This window comes from Phycodurus eques, chromosome 4 (genome assembly GCF_024500275.1).
Source record: "Phycodurus eques isolate BA_2022a chromosome 4, UOR_Pequ_1.1, whole genome shotgun sequence".
NCBI lineage: Eukaryota > Metazoa > Chordata > Actinopteri > Syngnathiformes > Syngnathidae > Phycodurus > Phycodurus eques.
The window spans coordinates 11,667,608-11,687,020 of NC_084528.1; the positions used below are offsets into that span (position 1 = coordinate 11,667,608).

At 39.3% G+C, this 19,413-nt stretch overlaps 1 protein-coding gene across 1 annotated transcript in view; it reads left to right on the forward strand.

The window, feature by feature from the left end:
- Positions 1 to 19,413, forward strand: part of LOC133401234 (CUB and sushi domain-containing protein 3-like) — a 260,580-nt gene that overhangs the window by 208,122 nt on the left and 33,045 nt on the right. The window contains 3 exon segments of the mRNA XM_061673947.1: positions 5,490 to 5,672; positions 7,649 to 7,825; positions 12,347 to 12,529. Of these exon segments, the coding sequence (XP_061529931.1) occupies positions 5,490 to 5,672; positions 7,649 to 7,825; positions 12,347 to 12,529 (543 nt within the window).

Here is a 19,413-nt window from a genome sequence, read left to right on the forward strand (position 1 = left end):
ATCCCAGATATAATTTTAAAAAACTAAGAAGTTTATTATGGTTAGGTTTAGGACTAGGGTTGGGGTTAAGGCAGTTTAGGATGAGTTAGGATTACAGTGGTTAAGGGTGGCGCACACCGAGCACTGCCGCCGAACCCGACTGAACTATGGCAAAATGTGCGTGCTTTGGAACTGTTTCCTTGAGCTGTCAAGAGGTCGGCCACTGGTTTTGCCGCGATTAAAAATTATAATCTCCATTGCACGGCTTTTTACCGTCGCAGTTTACATTCAATCACAATGCACAGGAGCATTCCCCTATGGTGAAAGTACATAATGTATAATGTGCCTGTGCATGAAAAAGCGAAGTTTGTGACCAGAATGTACATTCATGAAAAAGCGAAGTTTGTGACCAGAATGTACATTCATATGAATGGAGCCGGCAGCTTCCTTGCTAATATCCACACTTTCCCTTTAATTCTCGCCAGCATCCTCTCTCTTTAACAACCTGCTTCATCCTTAATCCTTAATGTATATTTTTATGGTTTAAGAAATGTGACCAAGTACAATATATTCTATACATTAGCATCAAACGCCTCTACAGGCTCGCTGTTCAGGGGTGCGTCGGCAACTCTTATTTTTATGCGATGTTTCGATCCAGTCGGGTTCAACCACGTTGCACAGTGTTCGACAGGCTTTAGGGTTAATGGCATTTATATTAATTAAATTAATAAGTCACATACTGTACTTCTTTTACTGTCTGGAAGCAGTGGCGCGTGTTCTACTGGGATACAGCAGCCAATCATTGCGCAGCGGTGCGTGTCCTGAAGTCAGTAATATTGGAGCAGGGCGTATCCTTCCAGGAAAATCCGCTGGATTCCTAATAATGTTGGACGTTCCCTTTCCGGGTTGTCTCAATTGTAATTCGTTTCGTCTTTTATAAAAGTGTTTCTGCTTTTGTTAATGTGGTTTCTGAAGTGTAAAAGCGTTTAGATTTTTGTTAATTTGTTTTTCTGAAATGTAAAAGTCTTTTGGCTTTTGTTAATTTGTTTTCTGAAATATACAAGTGTTTCTGCTTTTGTTAATTTGTTTTCTGAAATGTAAAAGTGTTTTGGCATTTGTTAATTTGTTTTCTGAAATGTAAAAGTGGTCAAGAAAATGGATGGATGGATGGATGTTTTGCACTTCCAGGCCACCGTAGCATATGAAGAAGTCCCTAAATTCCTTGCAATTGTATGTCGAGAAACATTGTTCTTAAACTGTTGGACTATTTGTTCACCCAGTTGTTCATAAAGTGGTGAACCTCGCACCATCCTTACTTGTAAACACCTGAGCCTTTCGGAATGCTCCTTTTACCCCCAATCATGACACTCACCTGTTTCCAATGAACTTGTTCACCTTTGGAATGTTCCAAAAAGGTGTTTTTTTTGGCAATTCCTCAACTTTCCCGGTCTTTAGTTGCCCCCGTCCCAGGTTTTTTGGAACGTGTTGCAGGCATCAAATTCAAATTAAGAGAATATTTGCAAAAGGACAATAACGCTCATCAGTTTGAACATTAAATATCTTGTCTTTGTCGTGTATTTAATTGAATATACACTGACAAAGATTTGCAAATCATCTTATTATGTTCATTTACATTTTACGCAACATTCCAACTTCAATGGAATTGGGGTTTGTATGAAACACGTGTAAATATTTTGTTCTGCAACTATCCACTGTTTCAGCCTCCACTGAAAATGGTGGTGTCACTGAAAATATCAGAGGTTTTTTTAATGGGCAGTTACTCCATTGTGGCAGGGTGGACAGAGATTTCAGGAACACGTGCAAAATGTTCAATAAGGTTATACAAATGGAATATACATGGTCAAAATGACTTTTTTTGTATCATTACTTATTACACATACTGTAGTTAATAGAGCAGTATGTGGGACATACCGACATCATGTGCAGCCAAAGCCAAAATTGTATAAAATGAAGGAAACACATTTAAAGAGAGATCATTGTCCTGGTATATGTGCAAATTTGGCCACTTGGGCACTTTATAGTGATATTGACTCTTATATTGTAACCTTTATGCCATGTCCAGTTGCATTAAGTTCAAAACACAAAGAAATATAAATATGTACTTCACATCGATGTATTTCCATGGTCACGCCTTTATATATTAGTTGAGTATATTTGGTTGTTTAGAATATTTGTATGACAGGAAGGCATGAGAGTTATATTGTAACCCTAAGCTATGTTTCCTCAGAAGTGCAGTATCAACCCTCCATGTTTGCACCCATGTCTATGCTTGCGCTCATCATTCTTTATTTGTTTATTTAAATGAAGGGGTTTAAAACGGTTTGCCAAGTCATACGCCTCTTGCACTCATCTGTTGCGAAGGCCTTTAATTTCCTTACAGAGGGTGAATGGACATGAAGTCAAATGCAAACCAAATCCTCCACCATCCCAATTAGTGAGATTATAGCTGTCACAGTGCATGCGTTGCCATCCTGCCTCACCTAAACAAAGGAGTCTCATTAAGTCCTGGCAGATGCTTTGGGTCACGCGCACACACACAAACACACAAATGAACATGCTGCTTTTATGGGGGCACACACTCTGGCATATGCGTGTCTTTGCAAGCGTACGCTTAGATGAAGGGAGAACTCAAGAGCACGCTCTCCAGACACACACAACTGCAATACAAAGGTAGCATATGTGTTAGCACGCAATTTAGGTTCACCCCTACCACACACAAGTTATCATCTCCAGCTGACTTGACGAATCCAGTTGTGTGCTTCTGAGCGCCGTGATGTGCATAGGAGATATGAGCTTTGCACAGTTAAGCTTTGTCAACACACTGACTATTAGCGCAGCTGCTTGCTGCTCTGTAGGCAGAGAGCAAGCAGTCAACACACAGGAAATGATGCACAGCTCAAGGAACAGGATCTCAAAGCCAATAAAGAGCAGATCCCTTGCAAATAGACATCAAGTACTGAGCCACACAGACAAGCCCAGCACACTGTGTTCGTTACTCTGTATGCCAAGCACATCTTATTGTGCATATTATCTGAAAATCTTTTCATCCGTTTCTCTGAATTCATCTGCTCTGTTTGTCTGCTGAGAATATACTATTTGATTGTCCCTCTCTGTAAGATTTTTCGCTTCCATTCCTTGTTTTTCAGCCAGAGCAGAAGATGCAAAAGTGGAAGTTATTGTTTGCTGTAATGTGCTCTCATGTTGAATAAAAGACCAAAAGCATCCCCACTCTCCACCCAGACACACTAGTGAGGGGAACTGCAGTTCTTTTGACTACTGAATCACGAGAATCAGTTAAATGTTCCATTCAAAGTATGTTTACCAAAACATTCAAGTGCTTCATCATTCAGTTCATGATTCAACCCTGAGGTTCCCATTCCTCTGTAGTCTCTAACATATTCACTTATCGAGGAACGGACCGAGTCTTCTTTCTTTTATATTGCGGAGTTCACCAACTATTGTACACAAGGAAAGGTGGGGAGATTTTAAAAAAAAAATACACCAAAAAACAGTGTAGTTGCAATATACATAATACTGTATATGACATGAAATTGCAGCTGAAGTACAGAGATATGTATGCGCACATGTATACATTTTTCATTATTATTATTATTATCTAACATTCATTTTAAATCTTTCTAAACAGAGCCCTAACAGACTGTCCCATCCTGCCCCCCATTCTCATTACTGGTCCTTTATTTGTAATCTGTAAAGATAATGGGGGGGACACGTCCCATGTGTCTTTGTTTTCATGTGGCTTGATTCAATATTGGCTGTTAACTTGGAGAAAGGGTTCCCAAGGAAAGTGTATCCCCGCGAGGAAGAAACTCACCTGTTACTCATTCGGAAAAATTGTTCACTGAGTGATTTGTCCACTGCCAATGAACGACATAAATCTCTAAATAAATGATTCTGCCCTGAGTGGTTTGTTCACTGAGACCGAACGGCGTCCCTCCCCCGCCCGCACGGAGGCTGCGTTTTTCGCCGAAGTTTCACAAGTAACAGCACGCTACGGTTCCACTCTCGCCCGGCACGCTCGCGGCTGAGCGCAACTGACCGGGGAAAGGAACAAATCGGTTCATGAAGTTATTCAGTACATTCACTCAAAAGATCTATTTGGTTGTTTGAACAGATCAGTAAACAAACGGCACACCACTAAATGCACGACTCAACCCACTTTGCTTCTAATCAGTTCATAAAAGCTATACCTGTAATAACATTCTCATTTTCTCTAGCTGAGAAAAGAGAACGTGTAACTTTTTTATCCGCTGGAGACAGCCCTGATAGGAACATAGATGGAGATTTAATTAGATGTAAAATCTTTTTGGGGGGAGGTGACGGATAGAGAAACAAGCCTTTGAGTTCATATTTTTGAGCTTATACTACCATTCCAAAATGTTCATGTTTCGCCGGTGAAGCTATCGATACTAGAACTCCCATTATTTTCTGACCCCCTCAGTCCTACAAGAGCTAAGCCACATGGCTGCTGGTTTGAAACTTAAAAAAAAAAAAAAAAAAAAAAAAAAAAAAAACTAACAAATAAAACAGTCTTGAGAGTAATTTCTACATTTGCAGAAAAAAATGGGACAATTCATATGTGATTAAGGATATTAGGTTACAAAAAGAAAAGTGGCTGCCCTATGGTAGAGAGAGAGAGAGAAATGGCTGCTCTCTAGGGGTTCTAGTGTTAATTTGTTGAGTACTATAGGAGTGTGCTTGCTGTCTTTATGGTGCTAAAATGTGAACGCCCTCTGTATATCCAGTTTTTTACCAGTGCTTCCACAATTGCTGTCTGCCAAAGTTTGAAGATGCTTAACACCGCAGTTAGAGGGTGCACCTTTTTTGTTTTATTTAGCACTTTTTTACCTTGTTAGCTTGTTTTGTATCTACTTGGTCTTCTTTCACATATGAAAGAAATGTCATTTTAACAGTTGTGCCAACTCATAATAAATCACTGTAAGCTGGGTGTCATTGAGGTGTATTCAGTAGGGGTATGCTTCAAGTGCTGTATGTTCTATCAAGTGGCTGTGACAAGAGAGATAATTTGGAACAATGACAATGTACCAGGCTCGAGAGATCAACCCTTGTGCATCATTTCTCACAACCACAGTTGGTTGGCACTTATATCTGCCCCGTTGTCTTTATAGACCGACAAAGGGTGGTGTCAAAGCAGTAAAAACTATTAGTACTGCAGGTTCTTGGCTTGGTGACAACTGCTCGTTGGAGTGTTGTGTGTTTTATTGCGGCCTTCTGGACAACTCTAAAGATGTACGATCTTAAGTCCTTTTTTCTGTTGTTGTGCTGCGTGACAGACAGGAACGCTTGATTCACAGTGGTACAGACCAAAAGGCTCCACCTGTGAGAGCATCTACCCAGCTGAAGGGGACACTATCCTGTGTTTTTTTTTTTTTTTTTTTCCATTTCTTTTCTTTTATTTTTTATTTATTTTTTGCTTTCATTGCTACCTTTGTGGTTATCTCTCACTGCAGGCAACACTGTGGGCACCTGTGGGGATCCTGGCACGCCTGCACACGCCACCAGGGAAGCAGGGAACTTCAAAGTGCGAAGCAAGGTGCGATTCACCTGCGCAGTAGGACATACGCTGTACGGCTCAGCAGAGAGGATCTGCTTCCCCAATGGGACGTGGTCAGGCAGACAGCCGTTCTGCAAATGTAAGGGAACGCTCACAATGACCCTGTGATGTGATGTTTGCAACAGTGAGCCAGTGGAAGAGGGGATGAGTCTTAGAACAATTCTATACACACATTTTCATCCCACTCATGGAAACAAACACCTAAAATCAAAATCACGTCATTAAATACAGTAAAACGATGTGTGTGATCATGTGATCTCGATATTGTCCAAACGGGACCTGAAGCCACCAAAATTCCCCCAAATATCAAGCCCAAGTTAGCACTATATACAATGTATGTGCGTCATACAGGCATATATGTATATGATTTGCATGCAACGGGCATATACAATTCCACACAAATATTGAAAAGCACAGTACAAAACAGTTGAATTGCTTAACTGAAGCCTGGTGTTCAAGCCTGCACATGGCTGGGTGGCAGCTTTTGTTTTGATTAGTGATAAATGATAGTGGATTTTAAAGACATTAGCTGAGAAAACCCCCAGCTCTTCATCTTGCATAAGTAACCTCCTGGGCTTCGACCGGATATTGAGGCACATTTTGGAGTTCTTTTCTCTCCTCTGCTGTTGGCCAGCTGGGAGCAGTGCCAGTGTCATTTCTAATATGACAGGCCAACACAGCAGACCCTCTGAACTCCTCTCTAGATGTCTGTTTTCCCTTCAATCTCTCTATTTTTTCTCTCAGTCTCGCTCTATCGCTCATTTCCTCCAGTCAGCCTTTTCTCTCACTTTTCCCCAGATTTCTTTACCTCCTGAATCGTGTTGTCTGGCTGCCTCTCGTTCCATGTCTACTCTTGCCTCTGTCCCTCCTCTGTCTCCTGACTGAATTCGTAATGCGAGCGTGTGTGTGCACATGCCTAATGAGGATTACAGCACCTGGTGGCGTGTGTGAGTGATGTGCTCGAACATCCATGAGCGTGTGCTTGAGCTCATGTGCTAATTGTCAAATCTCCACAGTCACCACAACATGTTTGTTTCCTGCATAAATCACTGTTTCACATTTTCCAGGCAATTAGGTGATTGCGAAGGCAAATCATTTTTCTAATTAGGCTTGATCTTGAGGAGAAAAAAAGCAAACAGTCTTTTTCTCTCTCAATGTTGTCTTGATATTCTAAAATATCGCACGGATTCCTACAGGAAGTTGATTTGGCATGATATTTTCTTGTTTATATTGGAGTTAAAATGATGCTACAGATGCTATTTTGTAAATTCAAATAGTTTTAACTGTTAAGCTTGAAAAAGTAAAACTCAGTTCTCGAGTTGTTTTGACTTGTATTGGATCTGTTTAGATGGTGCAGGAGGTACAGTGTAGTCAAAAACTATGATAGTCTATTATGAATGCATTCACACACACCTTTTTATAACTCATAACTCACTTAATTTCTTTTGATTGTTGTTGTTTATGCCTCTTGACTTTACAAGCAAGCATTCTAGACATGAAATTATGAAAGTGTATATGTTTAAACATAACAGTTAACCCCTCCCTACTTCCTGTGTTGTGGCCCTATCAGTGGTCTGATGGAAATTGGCTCAGCGCAGCTCCTGCTCCGCTCATTAGTATTTCTAAAGAAAGCTGTGACACTATGGATTAAAGGTTCTTTGCTAGTTCACAGCCTCTTAAAAGAAAAACAAGCTTCCCTGCATGCGCTTATTTGAGCCAAATAGGCATAATGGGAGAACAAGCCAATGAGTTCAAGTTGCCCTTTTCCAACATTTCTACATGAACACTAATCAGACTTGGGAAAAAAAGAAAAACAATCCATTAGCTCCAAAGCAAGACAGCAATTATCTCATGAATAAATATGGGTATTAATATAATATAAAACAGATTTTGCCAAAGCCCTTCAAACACCTGGAGACCACCACAACTTATTTCCCAGGCCCTCAAGAGGCACTCAAATGTCAAGTTGTGAATTCAAGATATGGAAAATGGGAAATACACTATTATTTTTTGCCTCCCACCCTCACCTCCTCTCATTTCTCACCTTAATTCCAGCCGTGCAGTGCGGAAACCCAGGAACACCTGCTCATGGCCGCATTTCCCGTGTGGATGGTACAACCTTCTCCCACTCCATTGTTTATTCTTGTATGGAGGGCTATTTCCTCTCAGGCTTGCCCACACGCCAATGTCTGGCTAATGGCACGTGGTCTGGCATGGCTCCAAACTGCACATGTGAGTATTTTATGAACAATCTTTGTGTTTTTGAATTCACTTTAAAGGTTTCCCAGCTGCACAATGTTTGAGCATAAAAGGAATGGTGATATGCAAAAAACAGAGAGCACATTCTGCTGTTTATAGTGAAAGAAAATAAATGATTTGTGACTGACAGGTGAGATGTGCTCAGTTTGAATGAATAGACCGTACAGCAACCCATAAGTCATTTTCATATGGATGTAGCCAATTGCGTTATTGTTTCTTACCAAAAATACAACTGTGAATTAAATGAATGAATTTGTGACATTTGCATGGGTGTGGCAGAGATACAGTACGCGCACACACACATACACAGACACACACTATAATTGTCATGGCTCCGATTGTGAGTTACACACAATTAACTCAGTCAGTCATTGTTCTAAATCTCCATGATGAGCTTTGAAAAGTGGCTAAAATAGACACCTAAGACGTAAAGCAGCAGATAAATCTTGCAAACCTCCCCTGAACTGTCAAGCTTTTTTATTGTCTATATCTCTGCAAATGAGCCTTTTTGTAATTAGGCAGTTTGGCAAATTATATTGAATTCAAGACTGTGAAATAAATTTCACAGCGCAGTCTTCCAATATATCCACTATGTTCTCTTAGCTTTTCCTTTTGTGATAGTGACTCACACAAGCAATATTAGCAATTACATTGATTAATAATATTCAAGCATGCAGAAGGAGCTGAAGATGATGATCCTTTCAGTGGTCACTTGAGGCACATCAGCACCTCCGATGCCTGGATTGTTTCTGTATGACTTGATGAAGGAGCCATTCATTTTTATGGCACCCCGGCAAATGAGTTCATATGGTGCACTATGTCTGTCTTACAGTCAAAACGTGTGGGTTTGAATGTCCTTCCTGTTTGCGTGCTTTCCCAATGCTTACAATTAAGTAAGATTAATTGGATCATCTTAATTGACCGTAGGTGTGGCTGTTTTTCTATATGTGCCCTCCAGTAAATACCACCTCTCGCCAAAAGTCAGCTGGGATAGGCTGAAGCTCACCTTAAACCCTTAATGAGAACAAGCAGTGTAGAACATGGATGGATGTTACTAGGTAAATTCTCATGGAGAAAGAAAGAGAGAGAGGCATAGAGAGAGGAAATGTTACTTTGCACTGTTGGTGGCTGACAAATTGAATTTTCAGAGCATGTTGAGGAATTAGCGAATTAGCTGGAGTGCACTAGAAAAGACACTCGCTCAGTGAACTGTGAAGTTACGCCATAAAGTGTTTTTCAAAATTAACAGTAAACACTTTTTAACAATTTTTCCACTAGACTGGGTAGTTGACAGTTGTGTTGATTTGTAATTCCTTTTTTAGCATTCTATACTGACGCTGTCCTTTCTTTTTTTCTCTGTTTGAGGTTTAAGGTTAAGATTAGATGCTGACTTCATGCCAGCATACCAATCAGTGTATCGGATGAGCTTTTAGCATTGACCTGGTTTCCTAACTGTTGTGTGAATGAGCATTCCAGTTGCATTCAACATCACAGTCCGTGGTACCCAAAGATACACATGGAGAAAAATGTGAAAGAAGGAAAAACCCACCGTCAAATAAAATTAAATTGACAAAAGCAATCATTAATATAATTCAGTCAAAATTGACTAATGGCAATCAGACTTTTTTTTTTTTAATTGCCGTCCAAAAGAAATAGGAATAATAACAATAATAATATTAAGAAGAAGAAGACGACGACACTGGGAACATTTGTTCTAGAGTGCCTTGATTGTCTGAACATTTCATTGTTCCCGAGAACACAACATTTGTTGAAAATGAATTGATGTAACGCTTCGGTAGGAACTTGAACTATGTCAACGACAATGATAAGCGTGTCCATATGTATTTCAGCCTACTACACTTACAGTATCATTGTTTTATTTATCGCATCACCCATTGCTCTAGGACCTTTGAAAAGCAGTGGTTCAGGGTCTCACCGCTCGCACGAACCACATTATGAGACTCGAATTGTTTCTGTATTTTCTCAGTGTCTGGCCTGGTGACACTGAGCTTATTGAACATGATTTTGGGCTGGTGTTTTGTTAATGTTGGTGCGCAACAATATACGAACGATGGCACTGTAAGGTATGACACCAAATTGAACAATGCGAGACCAGCTAGCAGCCTGCCAACATTCCGCCCGACAGCGACGATGTGTAGCTTGTCGTTGCTGAATATTTACTAAAACTGTATGGTTTTCTCTGAAAATAAAGCTATATAGTGAAACATAACTGGCCACTATAAATCACATTCTCATGAATTTGCACGATCGCAAGAGTAAAAAGACCTAAAGATGGTGCCCTCTGTAAGTGAGTAGACGTGACGTTTTAAACATATTTTTTAGAATAAATACTTTGTAGATTTAAGTAGGTGATAAAGAAGATATGCACATTTAAAACATAACCAAGTTTTGACATCTTGTTCCCCATTAAGGGTACTATTTTTTTATCAAGGCAGTTTCATTAGATAATCAGATAATTCTCTTTCTATTACGTTTGTCAATTATTTCAGTGACTATTGTGGGTTTTTCCGTCACAGGGTACCAGCAATTTGTCCTTGTGTGAACAAGTCATACTTTAATGTAGATTAATCTAGTAATTGAAGTGCAATCAATATACATTATACACAAATATTTACAGTTGTTCTTCTATAAGGGAATGAGATTGCAAAAATGTGGAAAAAATACTGCAGTCAAGTCAAGGAGAGACACAATACAGTTATTGACTTTAAAAAAAAAAAGGGCAAATTGCCTGCAGCTTTTTGACATTGTGTTGGCATTGTGTTTTGGGGGATTTAATAGACTTGGAATAGGTTTCTGATTGTGTTTACTTATCTCCTCAGCATCCAGTATGTAGGTTTTTTTTTTTTTTCCAAATGTGTTCTCGTTCATACTAATTGACATTGCCTTCATCAACTGACTTTTTATTCCATCCTAACTGCCTTGGGCTTTTCTTTGGAGGAATCTATAATGTTTAATTCAAGATAATGTGCAGCAGCATAATTTTAGCACCTCACCTTTTGTGGTTGTTTTGCATGTTAACATCAGGCTTTTGCAATGTACACAAATGTTTTCAAAGTTTAATTAAGCTAAAGCTGGTGCAGTATAATAAAGAGTCAATACCATCTTTAACTCTACTGTAGGTTTAGACAATAAGAATGTTGTCTGTCCGGTCTGCAGACTGGCCAATTGTTTGTATGCTTGGGATTTGGCACTTTGTGACTACAGAGTCGATCCATTGTGATCTAATAGCAGTTCCTGTCTTTCTTTTAGACATATAAACACCTTTTATAGCCCTGAGAACACCTTTTGTGCTAATTTCACTACAGTACGTGTCTCCTTTATACACTATGTTCCATGACCACAAACACAACACGTAAAAAGTAAAAAGCTTGCATATCTTATGCAAAAATGGGATCAACACGAATGGAAATATTAAATAAAATATTCTGTTGTATTTATAGTGTGTTATGATCTATTCATTTTTGCTTTAAATGTAGGTGTCAAGCTTGACAAAATATCTTAAGTGGCCATGAATGTCTGTGCTCAGTTGCATTTTAAATAAATTTTCATAGTTGTTGAGTACTTTGCTATGGATGGACGGGCGGCTGGGCAGGTGGGAGTACCGATGGATGGACAGACAGATATACTTTATTAATCCTATGAGGGAAAATAAGCATCCTGACAGCCAAGCCAGAATGTTTATCCAACATTAATTAATATCACGACAGAGGCAGTAAAAAGAACAATCATATGCATCAAACTGGCCTCTTACATGAGGGCGAAAAAGTCAAGGCAAGATTTTTAATAAATGAGCACAGATGAAGGCTGAAAGTTGAAAGAGGGCCTGTGAAAAGCAAATAAATTGTTGCTGGCTGGATCCTTAATAGCCATCACATAGAATTAAGTCAATACCTGGCATCGTAATGGGCAACACAGCCATGAGCTAGTGTTTTAGCGTCCTATCAAGCAGCTTTTACAAAGGCAGGTGGTAAAATTGTCAAACCCCTTGTACATCAAAAGTATGAGTTTGTTCTACTTGTATAGTCTGTCATCAATCGCAAAATCCTAATCCTCAGGTTTTTAGTGTGTGTGCGTCTATACCCCTCGCATTATATTTAGATACTTTTATGATGCACCAGTGTATTGTTCAACCCCACAAACATTCTAAATAAATGTGCATGTGAGACTATTATTTTTTTATGTGGCAGTAAGAGAAAGTAAGATTGGTAGACTAACAATAAATTGTTGGGAAAAGATGCCCTTTCCTTTATTCACAACTTCAGATTGCTTTCAGAAGTGAAAGTGAAAGAAACGTGAATGTCAAAAGTTATTTGTCTCAGCAGTGAACCCACTCAAAAATAAAATGTATCATGAAAAACAATAATCTGCAGTGATGAATAATTGTCATCAAAATGATGAATGTAAGTAGCATTTCAAAGTTGTTCTTGTGACATTTCACATGTCCTGATGCCTATGCTTTCTCCCAAATGACAGTGATCACTTGTGGTGACCCAGAAATCCCAGCAAACGGGCTTAGATTTGGCGATGATACCTCCGTGGGCCACAATGTAACCTTTATGTGCCAGCCCGGTTTTGTGATGATTGGAGGGGACCACAATGTAACCAGGACCTGTACCAAAAATGGCACGTGGTGTGGCACCATTCCGACATGCAAGGGTAAGTTCCGCTCACATCGCAGTGTACAGTGATGGTATACAGTACTTATAAAAATATTGAACTAACAATACCATTAATGCCAAACCCACAGGCAGAAAATGAGAGAGAAGAGGCATGAATAAGGCATGAATTAGCCAAACTAGGAGTAGTTGTTGTCAGACAAGTCATGATCAAATCTGTGACTGCCAGTGCATTGCTTTCTGCTAGCGAATTAAAATACATTTTATGTTTCACAGTATGATATTAATATAGTATATTGCCATTTTGGCCACTAACATTATGGACACAAGAGTTTGAAAGTATGTTCTGTTTGACTGAATCAAATGTATAGATGTCTCGGTTAGCTATATAGACTGTATACGCAACCAATAATATGACATGCAGTGATTTAGGCCCTGCATACGATGTCTAAATACAGTCGTACTCACCAGTATTGGCAGCCCTTCACTTTTTGCATAATCTGTATAATATCTTCAGAAATAAATGCAAATGTACCAAACATACATCATCAGGATTTTTTTAATAGGAGGTCCAAAGTAATGAAACAGAATTTTTGAATTTTTTTACCATCTTAAATATTTTAATTTCAAATAAAAAAAATAGAACAGCTTGTGCAGCAAGATTGGCACCCCTCCTTAATATTTGGTTGCGCACACTTTGGCAGCGAAGACAGCCTTCAAACGTTTCTTGAGATCAGGACTCATTGCTGGCCATTTTAAAACAGTCAACCAAAAAAAAAAACACCGAACATGCAAATTAAGCCTGACTTGCAAGTACAAACTCCAATTCTAATAAAGTTGGTTACGTTGTGTAAATGTAGATAAAAACAGAATACAATGATTTGCAAATCCTTTTCAGCCTACAGTGGGTACGGAAAGTATTCAGACCCCCTTCAATTTTTCATTCTTATTTATATTGCAGCCATTTGCTAAAATCTTCAAGTTCTTTCTTTTTTCCCCACATTAATGTACATTCAGCACCCCATATTGACAGAAAAAAATTAATTGTTGAAATTTCTGCAGATCTATTAAAAAAGAAAAACTGAAATATCACACAAGTATTCAGACCCTTTGCTCAGTATTTACCAGAAGCACCCTTTTAAGTTAATACTGCCATGAGCCTTTTTTGGAATGATGCAAGTTTTTCACACCTGGATTTGGGGATGAGCTAACATTCCTCCTTGCAGATGCTCTTCAGTTCTGTCTGGTTGGATGGTGAACGTTGGTGGGCAGCCATTATCAGGTCTTTCCAGAGAGGGTCAATTGGGTGTTTAAGTCAGGGGTCTGGCTGGGCCATTCAAAAACAGTCACGGAGTTGTTCTGAAGCCACTCCTTCGGTATTTTAGCTGTGTGCTTAGGGTCATTATCTTTTTTTGTAGGTGAACCTTCGGCCCAGTCTGAGGTTCTGAGCACTCTGGAGAAGGTTTTCGTCCAGGATATTCCATTACTTGGCCGCATTCATCTTTTTCCCAATGTGTTGCTGACTGGCTATTACACTCAAAATACTGGCATTTCATTTCCTCATTGTTGCCACCCATTCAATCCACACTAGTAGCCAGCTGCAGCGTTCATCCTACAACATCAAAAACATGAGGAAAAACTTGCTTGAATAGACTTATTTTAAGAAGCAAATAAAACAAAATTAGGACCTTTGTACTTAATACGCAAACAAAACCACACAACACAGTGTGAGAGGAATGAGGGTGAAGGGACAAAGATAACTGCATTTCTTGCAGCGCTGGCTGATTATATTATTAACAAAATAATTTATCTTGGCTATTCTTATGATTAAAAAAAACTAAATAAATTCCATATTACGACAGTGTGATCATATAGTGTTGTAACTAAAACATTCTGATACAAATACTAATTTTCCTAATTGTCAATTTTTGTACCAAAGAACACATTCGCTCCCATTTACGCAGTGTCCCTGAACGCACCTCACACACTCGTGCAGTTGCGATGTATACATAAATGGCAGCCACACTGAATGGGTTCCCAAATACAGCGTTTTTACCCCGACATTTGAATGCTTGTATATACTGTGTTCAGCCGGATTTGTCCAGGAAGTCCCTGACAAAACCTGGTACTCTTGAATGAAAATTAACTTTCATTTGAAAACCGTTCACAGACGCCAGAATGAGCACGTTCTCAATAACGTCCATCAGGCAGAAATGAACTAAGTTCAGTTCACGTTCGCCCAAAATATGAACTAGTTCATGAATTGTCGTTCATTGAACTCGTTCAGGTATAACACTGACTGCCACATTGTTGTCATGAAAAAAAGGGGCGTTAACGAGGTCATTTTGTCATTGTCGACGAAAACAGCACTGGATGGCTTCTCTGGTCCCGAGCTTATCCAAGATGGACTGAAGCAAAGTGGAAAAGTGTGCTGTTGTCTGACAAGTCCACATTTCATATTGTTTTTTTTAAATCATGGACATCGTGTCATCCGGGCCAAAGGGGAAAAGGACCGTCTGTTTTTTTTGTCAGCACAAAGTTCAAAAGCCAGCATCTGTGATGCTATGGGGGTCTCTTAGTGCCCATGGCATGAGTAACTTGCACATCTATGAAGGGACCATTAATGAAAGGTACATACAGGTTTTGGAGCAGCATATGCTGCCATCCAAGCAACGTCTTTTTCAGGGACATTTCTGCTTATTTCACCAAGCCAATGCCAAACCACATTCTGCACGTGTTACAACAGAGTAAAAGAGTGCGGGTTCTAGACTGGCATGCCAGCAGTCCAGACTTGTCTCCCATTAAAAATGTATGGCACAACATGAAGCGCAAAATATAACAACAGAGACCCTGTACTGTTGAGCAACTGAAGTTATACATTAAGCAAGAATGGGAAAGAATTCCACCTGCAGAGCTTCAAAAATGACTGTCTTCGGTCCCGAAACGCCTATTGAAAGTTATCAGGAAAGGTGATGTAACACAGTGCTAAACATGTCCCTAGAAAAAAATTCAAAATGAATGAATATTTGCACACAAACAAATAATATATTAAAATGTATCTAGTTGAACATTAAATATCTTGTCTTTGTAGTGTACAGTGGAACCTTGTTTTAATGGACTAATGGGGCTGGGGGTCGTCCGTTACAGCAGATTGTTTGTTATATTGAAGCACTTTTTTTTTTTTTTTTTTTTTTTTTGTGGCCATATGCACCCATATTACTCTGCAGTACAAAAGTATATATTTAAATAATATATTTATTTTTAAATATAAAAAAGCTTGAAAACATTTGAAAAGTTAAACATTTTATCCAAACTTACCACGCTAGTGTGCTTAGTGGTGACAATCAGTTGTTTTCATAGTGGCGGGTGGCTTTCATGAGTCCCGAGAAATTTGTGTGCTTCCGATATCCAAATCTGTTAAGATTAGAGGCTATAGACGAACGACTTGACAACAAAAAATGTTACTGTACCAAAAATAGCTTGTTCCAGATACTAGGACAACTCCAGAGACATTTCTGGGACAAATGTATTGTCTAGACGGTTCGTTCCTCCCGATATCCATTAAATCAGGGTCCAATCGAGGTTCCACTGTATTCAATTGAATATAGATTGAAAAGGATTTGCAAATCATTGTATTCTGTTTTTATTTACGCTTTACACAATGTCCCACCTTCATACGAATTGGGGTATGTAAATCCATCCATCCATTTTCTGAGCCGCTTATCCTCACTAGGGTCGCGGGCGTGCTGGAGCCTATCCCAGCTGTCATCGGGCAGGAGGCGGGGTACACCCTGAACTGGTTGCCAGACAATCGCAGGGCACATACAAACAGACAACCATTTGCACTCACAGTCACACCTGCGGGCAATTTAGAGTCTCCAATTTATGCATGTTTTTTGGGATGTGGGAGGAAACCGGAGTGCCCGGAGAAAACCCATGCAGGGACGGGGAGAACATGCAAACTCCACACAGGCGGGCCGCGGGATTGAAGCCGGGTCCTCAGAACTGTGAGGCTGACGCTCTAACCAGTCGTCCTACCGTGCCGCCGGTATGTAAATCAGAACAGGCTAATGCACATTTCAAATAAAAAAAAATATTTTGTTTACCTTCGAGTAACGCCTGCAGCTGCAATGACACAATACTTTACGACTGAACTGTCGCTAAATAATCCTTTACGTTGCCACAATATCTACGCTATCCGAAGGGAGATTCTTTTGCTCTTCAGAGTTCTGGCCACTAGGTTAATTGAATATGTTTGGCTAAGGGATACGTCTTTCATTTGGAGTGCTGCTTAATGATTATAAACCCAACAGATGAGACATAGCGGTTTAAGCTGGCTTCTGTAAGAATAGAAAAGTACTGGTCTGTCCATTCATTTATTAAAAAAAAAAAAAAAAAAAAAAAAAAAACCTCTCTTTTCTGAGTCAGCTTTCCTTTTGAACAGACAATGCTGTGTTCTGCATCTTCAAGCCCACAAATCACTTTCGGTAAACAAAACAGTTTTGATTTAGACATTATGGTTATGTGAACACAACAAGAACTATGGTAATATAAAAAAAGAGAAGGCCACGTGACGATGCCTGCCATTTGAAGATACCCATTATATAGGAATTAAGGTCAATTTAAAAAAAAAAAAAAAAAAAAAAAAAGCTGGGACAGGTCAGTCTAGAATAGACCGGCCGTTCGGTTGTTCTCGATTGCCACCCTGCCCATGGTCCACTGTACTGTATTAATAACCAAAGGGCAACAAAGCAGACAGTCGTGGACAGAACAGAAGGAGCAAATTCTGGTAGAAAAAAAAAGACTAATTGGGGAAAAATATTCAAGAAGGAAAACAATCTTAAACTAAAAGGAGAGCGCAACATGCAATCAACCTTGATAATGTGTGGTGTTTCGTCAAAAACTTGGCCTGTCGCCACTGTGTCATGTACAATAACAAGTACATGCTGCTTACATACTGGGGTGTAATGAGATTAGCCAGCAAGGTGACTCAGAACTTCCTATGTGGTCACGCACATATCATATCACTCTCTTAAGTGTGCTGACAGAAGGCTGTGGGCCTGTAAGAGGAATGTACACTATAATCAAGGCATATTTATTCATATACATTTTGTGTTGCTTATTTTTTTCAAAAGGATACAATTCATTGCCTAATTAATACAGCATCTTACATTTCTTGGCAACACATTTGGGGCTCAGTAAAACAAAGCATACATATTTTATAGCACTTAATGAAGGTTATAATTGTTGACTGTGACACATTTCATCAAGAGTTCCATGTGCACTAATGTGGCACTAAGCCAAAGTTGAAAGTACCTTTGGCACATGTTGATGGATAACCAACCAGTCCTCTTTATTACGACCAGGATCACTGTATTTACTCTCCAAAGGTTTTTGGTAAATGCTTGTGCTCTCTTTGTCGCTGCAATTCATAAAGTAGTAGGATGCACTACAACCACACAAGGCGGCGACTGTCGGTCCATGAACAAATACATCATGCCATGATTTATGATGCCTAGATTACTGTGTCTGTCGTCGCAACCCAAAAGTAAGTATTTGCATGATTAGAAACTTGTGTAACAAACAGTTTGCAATCATACCCCACAAAGAGAAAAGTCTGCCAGGCAGATGGTAGCCTCGTTGTTGCTATGAAACTGTTCCCAAGCTGCTGCCTCAGTTATACAGAACAAAGCAAGTGTTGTATTTGCCTCCTGAGAATGGGGGGAAACAAATGAAATGTGAGAGAAAAATAGATTACAGGAGATTGGCATGCACACAGAGAAAATAAGATAGAGAAATGCAGAGACATGTTTGACACATACTCGCACACCTGAAGACAATGTGAGTTTTTAAAAAAAAATAAGAATAGGTTTTATGGAACATAGTGTACAACTATAGAATCTGATCAAAAACAACAGCAAGTGAATTTCATGGTCTGTAACACTGGATGTGAATACATCATCCTTCCACCACCATAATAAATAGACACAAGAAAAGCAATGAATGAAAAGCATGTGTAAATGTAAAATGTTTGACTGAATCAAAATAAGTATTGTACATATTAACGATGGCCTTTATCATTTCTAAAATGTGTTGTCTGATGCAAGTGTTACATGGGATAAATGTAACATTATTTTCTTGATCAAGGTATAATTTTGATACTGCTCTGTTGGATTTTCTGTCCAGTATTTGTAATCAAATAGATTAGATTTCAAAAAGGTGTTTTGCTGGCGCATAGGTTTAGCTCTTTTTCTTTTTCCACCTTTTCTTAAGTTGTTCTAATTGGTGTGAGATAACATTTGCCATGGCTAAATGCTGTAACGAGGAACTGCTGTTTTAGGATAAGACACTTCTTTCCCTCTTCTTCCAATGTGGAACTTTGAAATTGACCCTAACATGAAATACTGCATGATAGTGTTCAATTATTTATGGGACCGGCTGGCCCTTGGATGTGTAGTTGTTGGTTGCACTGATGGTTGTGTAACAGTTACTCAAGGCGGATGAAATAGAGAGCAAAAGAATGGTGTAGATGTTTGTGTCCATGCACGCAGGGGCAGTTTCTGATATGGGCATTCTTTGGGGGGATGCACTCCACCCCCCTCCAACAAGTACTGCTACTGCATGCACGTTTCTGATAAAGGCGTGCAGCACTCCGAATCTCTTTTTGTGCTTCTTGGGGATGGTCTGGTGGAGAACAACCTAAGGCTGAAAACTAAGTTGTGACTGAGTTGCAATGTGTAAAACCCCTGTGACACACTTGTGATTCCTCCAAAACAGATGCTAGCTCCCAGCTTGTTAAAATCAATTTCATGTTAAAGAAGAAACCTAACATTGATCATGTCACAAAATAACAAATAACAAAATGCAGATTTTTTTGTAAGACATTTATTTTTCTTATCCAGCTTGGGTATTTGGAAGCAACTT